The sequence below is a fragment of the Octopus bimaculoides genome, chromosome 14 (assembly GCF_001194135.2).
Source record: "Octopus bimaculoides isolate UCB-OBI-ISO-001 chromosome 14, ASM119413v2, whole genome shotgun sequence".
NCBI classification, from domain to species: Eukaryota; Metazoa; Mollusca; class Cephalopoda; order Octopoda; family Octopodidae; genus Octopus; species Octopus bimaculoides.
In genome coordinates, this window is record NC_068994.1 from 59,448,981 (window position 1) to 59,454,937 (window position 5,957).

At 33.2% G+C, this 5,957-nt stretch overlaps 2 protein-coding genes across 2 annotated transcripts in view; both read left to right on the forward strand.

Annotated features, from left to right (window-relative positions):
* Positions 1-1,594, forward strand: part of LOC106878000 (zinc finger protein ZFP2) — a 3,411-nt gene extending 1,817 nt beyond the window's left edge. Inside the window, exon 2 of the mRNA XM_014927074.2 lies at positions 526-1,594. Within this exon, the coding sequence (XP_014782560.1) occupies positions 617-1,492 (876 nt within the window). The 5' untranslated portion in view covers positions 526-616 and the 3' untranslated portion in view covers positions 1,493-1,594. The remainder of the gene's footprint in view (positions 1-525) is intronic.
* A 3,626-nt stretch (positions 1,595-5,220) lies between these two features.
* The window catches only part of LOC106877998 (gastrula zinc finger protein XlCGF49.1-like), a 2,767-nt gene continuing 2,030 nt past the window's right edge, over positions 5,221-5,957 (forward strand). The window contains exon 1 of the mRNA XM_014927072.1: positions 5,221-5,281. Within this exon, the coding sequence (XP_014782558.1) occupies positions 5,221-5,281 (61 nt within the window). The remainder of the gene's footprint in view (positions 5,282-5,957) is intronic.

Consider the following 5,957-nt stretch of genomic DNA (forward strand, 5'->3'; position numbering starts at 1 on the left):
TTCTTCTTATTATTATTATTATTATTATTATTATTATTATTATCATTATCATTATTATTATTATCATTATTATTATTATTATTATTATCATTATTATTATTATTATTATTATTATTATTATTATTATTATTATTATTACATAGATTAACAAAATGGCAAGCTGGCAGAATCGTTAGCACATTAGACGAAATGCTTAATTGTATTTCACCCATCACTACATTTTGAGTTCAAATTCCACCGAGGTTGACTTTGCCTTTCATCCTTTCGTAGTTGATGAAATAAATACCAGTTACACACTGGGGTCGATGTAATAGACTTGCCCCCTTCCCCCAAATCTCAGGCCTTCTTATAGTAGAAAGGATTATTAAGTAGATTAACTAATTATTATTAGTAAATAGATTAATTAATAGTGTTAATTGAAGTTATTAGATGACATTATTGTGCATTGTTGTTGTACAAGTTTGTTGTTCTGTGGTCGTATGTTTTATAGTTTTTCTACAAATTTCTTTCCTTTTTCCTCTGCAGGGAAAGAAATCATAAGAAATTCTTGATGGATCTTTGATGATATTTCTTTGGGGAATATTCTAGAAGAAATAACCGAGGAGTCCAACAGAAAATGAAAACAGAAAAGAAGAAAAAACTATTCAACTGTGAATACTGCTGTAAAGAATTTCTTTACAACAGTGATTTGATACGTCACAGCCGAACGCACACGGGAGAGAAACCTTACCACTGTGGTGTTTGTGGAAAATCTTTTGCTTTCAGCAGTGGGTTTTATAGTCACCAAAGAACACATTTGGGAGACAAACCGTACCATTGCGAACTTTGTGATAAGAAGTTTGCTCAAAAGAGTGGATTGAACCGGCATAAACTGCGACATACAAACAAAAAGACGTATCACTGTGAAACTTGTGGAAATACGTTCTATGAAAAATATGCTTTAGCTCGTCACCAACAAATACACACAGAAAATAAACCGTATCAATGCGAAGTTTGTGGTCGATCGTTTTTTCAAAACAATGACTTAGCAACGCATATAAAAACACACACTGGAGAAAAACCATTCAGTTGTAATATTTGTGGTAAAAAGTTTTCTCGGAGCACACATTTACCAAGTCACTTGAGACTGCACACAGGTGAGAAACCATATCGCTGTGAGACTTGTGGCAAAACTTTTGCCCAAAGTAGCCATTTATATACTCATAAAGTACTCCATACAGGAGAGAAGAGATATCGTTGTGATGTTTGTGGGAAGACCTTTGCCCAACGAGCCCACCTAACTGGCCACACGCAACTGCATGGCGGCGATCAGCCTTATAAATGTGATATATGTGGTAAAGGATTTGCTTTCAATTGTAATCTAAATGATCACAAACTTATTCATAGCGGAGAGAAACCACATCGATGTGATGTTTGTGAAAAAGCATTTACTGATAGAAGTACTCTTGCCAAACACAGACGAACTCATATTCCTGATGTGGTCTATGAGTGAGCTTTGCTTGCTTTCTACACATGCAATGATTGGTTATTATATAGCTGGGGTTCAATCAGATTTATTTTATTGATAAATTAATAAATCATTTTTTAGAGATAATTAATAATACAATTGTGATTTGGGATTACAAAACTAAAATAATAGCTTCTTAAAAGAAAAAAAGTGAGACATGAATCAGTGAAGAAATATCCGAGGGAATAAAAGACTACGACGAGAGAAAGAGGAAACGGTTGTTCATGGCTAAACCTTGTCATCAGTTGTGAGACCCAACTTTCCCTGTATTGAGTTCAGCATTTCTTACAAGCCTTCCAAAGCCTATTTTTATTTCAGATTATTTTCCTCTTTCTCTCGTCGTAGAGTTTTATTACCTCGGATATTTCTTCACCGATTCATGTCTCACTTTTAAATAAAATGTATTGAAGATAGATGACTGGTGTTGAATGCCAAAAAAGAAGAAAAATAATAATAATAATAATAATAATAATAATAATAATAATAAAGGCTGTGAGCTGATGATGGGAAGTGTTCAGATATGTCAGCCAAGCAAGACTTGTGATAAAGCAACCCATAGGAGGAAGTATTAAAAGATGTAGGATTTTATTTTAGATAATGATAAAAACATGGGTGTATATGTACATAAACATACAATGGAATCTTGGTTTACAAATTTAGTTTGTTCCTGAAGACTGTTCATCACCCAGAATATTTGTAAACTGAAATTATTTTCCTCTTTGGAAATTCAAAGAAAATGTGGGGAATTCGAGCAGGGAAGGGCACTGAGTGAAAGCCTGGCAACAACTGATTCTGCTCTCTCTTGCTGACACTCCCAGTTTGTCAGCAGCCGTTAGTGCTGGGTTGTGGTGTTCATCACCTGTAATGTTTTGTGCTTGAAAAATTGTTCATAAACTGATTTGTTTATGATGAGAGGCATTCAGAAACCAAGGTTCCACTATGTGTGTGTGTATATATTCACCAACATATATACAGACATATACACATGTACAAACACATGTATGCATGAACATATATACACACATTAAACAAATTGGGGAGAACAGCAATTGTAATAAGGTGTATATAGATATTAACAATGGTAGTTTTGTATTGACTGGATTTTTTTCCCCTAAAATCTATCAGATTCTCTAATCAATGTCACTAGTTTATGTATAAAATAAAGTTAATTAAATCCTGAACAAGATACAAACTTGAAACATAAGAATTCATTTGGATTTTTATATGATTTTATTGAGTCTACTGGAAAAATATGGTCATAATTGTTGTTTTTTTTTGTATATTTTACATGTGTGTGTGTGTGTGGTGGGGGTTACCATTTTACTAACTGGCAAGAAAATGAGTGTTTTTAATTCTTGAAGCCAGAAATATATTTCACCTTGTTGGTAAATTGATCATGAGTGGTGGAAATGTTAAATACCAAACCAAATCTTTACTGAATTCGGTTTTTTATATCCAAGTTGGGTTCAAATCACAACAGAAGTTAATATGTTTGTTTCGTTAACCCTTTCGTTACCGTATTTCTGTTGAGATGCTCTGTGTTTCTTTCAATTACTTTGAATATAACTGATTATTTAGTAAAATTATAAGTTGTAATGAATGCATATTTCTATGTAGCAGAATGCAAAACAGTAAATATAGTGTCCTTAGGAGGTTGCATACCAAGTTTCAATACAATTGACTAATATCTTGATGTTCCTCATTGACTATAAATAGAATGGGAGTGTGAACTTCTCTCCACTGCCACTGCAACGGTTGTTGCGTGTGGACGTATGTTGGACATGTGTAAAGTTTTCTGCTTTGTACCTTGACTTTAGACCATTCTGTTAATATTAATGATTGTATTAAATTTAGTGTTATTTACATTTAGTGATGACTCATAAAGCAATAACGCGTCATGATATTGAATGCCCAATATCTGATACTCAATGTGATCTTAACGAGCGAGTTTTGCCAACTTACAAGGACGTACTAAAATATGTTTTGTTTTCATAAGAAAAAGAAAAGAATATAGTTTAGAAAGATCCTTCAATTAAACAAATTGTCAAGATTGTAGCAGAAAAGATAATTCTTCTTTGGCAAAAGGCATCCATTCCTTGTGTTACGATTGAGTCAGTTTGACTGAAAATCTTAAACTTTTATCTAAAGTACCAAGCATTACTAAAATCTGTTGAAAATAGTAAAAAATGTGCCACCATTTCAAACAAAGTGTAATGTGTTGAAAACAATGCAACAAAAGATTTATTTGATATTTCCTGTTGCAAGTGCAACTCCTTTAAAAACTGCAGTTGCAGTAGAGACAAAAAGAGTTTTTACAGGATCAACAGACAAATGAAAAAATGGTCATTGGTGGAATAGACCAAGCAGCATCTAACCAGAACATTCAGAGGCTGATTATTTAGTTACATGGAATTATTTTGAATAAATTGGAAATGTTAATTATTTTTATCACCAAAATGTGTCAAGAACCAAAAATTGGTTTACACATAATTTTATTTTAATGTGTGTATAATCTAGACCTCATGTAACACATATATTCAGTGACCTAGTATTAAAAATAATAGAGAAAACAAAGTCATAAAGTCTATTTATTTCACATAATTTCAAAATTTCAAGTGCATTTCGGAGCCTGAACATATAAATTTTAGTGCTTCAGATTTTAACGCTTTTGTTTTTAAAGGATTTTGCAAAAGGAAATCAATTTATAACAAAGAATGTAAAAAATAAAATGAGGAATGGTAAACATGTTATAAATTTATTTTGAGTGGGCTGCAGAACCTGAAGATGTAAATTTAAGAACTTCAGATTTTAACACAATTGTTTTTAAAGGATTTCACAATAAAAATATTCTTGAAAACATATTTTGAAAATCTGTGTAGAAAGTATCTTTTTCGCTCCACCCTAATACACACATATATAGAGTTTATTTTGCCATTATTTGTAGGACCAACAAAAAAATTCTCAATCCAATGAGAGAAAAATTTCATTTAATATACATGGCATGTAAAAGCACCCATTACACTTTCAGGGTGGTTGGTGTAAGAAAGGGCATCCAGCTGTAGAAACCATGCCAAAACAGACAAGTCCGGTGTAGCCTTCCAGTTTGCCAGCCCTGGTCAAACTGTCCAACCCATGCCAGTACGGACAACAGATGTTAAATGATTATTATTTAAATATGAGCTGCTAATAGTTTTGTGCTGTGAAAACAATAATTCGGTGGATTTATATACCATGCCTTGTGTCTGCAAGCAATCCTTCAGGCTCAGATATACAACATGGCTGATCATATTCATAAAGCCAAGAAAGGATGATGGTTTGTGCGAAAGCACAAGAAAAGACAAGAAGAAGGTGAATGCAAACAGTGGAATGAGAAAACAAAAGCAAACGAAGAAAAGGGTTACATCCCCTTTGTCCATTGAAATCAATTTGTAAAGCATGTGTAGAATAAATGAATGCAGAGGAGCCCAAAGTGTGTGAGACACCATGCTTCATCCAGAGAGGCAAGTGTCTTCCAGTTCAATAAAAGAAATTTGTCCATGTGCTGGCATTTGCTAAAAATGTCAGATCTGGAATTAAGTAGTGTGATGGAATTCTTGCATTGAAAAAAATGTGAGATCTTTTGATTACAATGATTCTTCTAGACTTTAAATGTAATTCACTGCTCCCAGGTTTCTTCTAACTTGGGTTGGTAGTTACCCCAGTTATAGATTAAGATGGACCTGTATACAGAGCTAGGAGAACTAGCCTTGAAACATGGATCCTACAGGTTCACTGGTATGTGAACATGGCCTTGTGTCATGTGAACCAGTTCTCCTACCTAAGATTGAAACAGGCCCTTTGCCTTAACCCTTTAGTTTTTAAACCGATCATATCATGGCCAATCATTCTACTTTTATGTTCAAACTGGCCAGATCTGGCTTCTCACACCTACCCTATGATGTCATTTTAAAACTAAACCATTACTTCATCAACATCTCAGAGCTAAAAGACAGTGCAGGATTAATTCAAGACAATCTTAATAAATAAGCTTTACATTTGATAGAATAATTTGAATGCTGAATGGTTAAGGGTAAGTTTAGGGAAGCAGGAGACTTGTTGGGTAATTTATAAATAAACTGACAGAAGGCTTAGCCTTGGCTATGTCAAGATGGTTTCTTTGTCTTCCTACTTAGATTTGTTTAAATGTTGTCACAACAGTAATATGTCCATTCTGCTGAAATGAAATTTTCTATATCTTCGTGCAGCTGAAGATTGCTCTGCATTTTAAATTTAATGTAATGCTCGCATTACTTAAATAAATGGAGTAGCATGAAACGTGCGTACTGCAATAACCTTAAAAATCCGTATTGCTTTTTTGATTTTTGATCACTTTGTTTTTGAAATTGTTTGGATAATACCATACTATAATTCTGGTGCCTAAACTTAAGTACCACATTCAATTTTGAATATA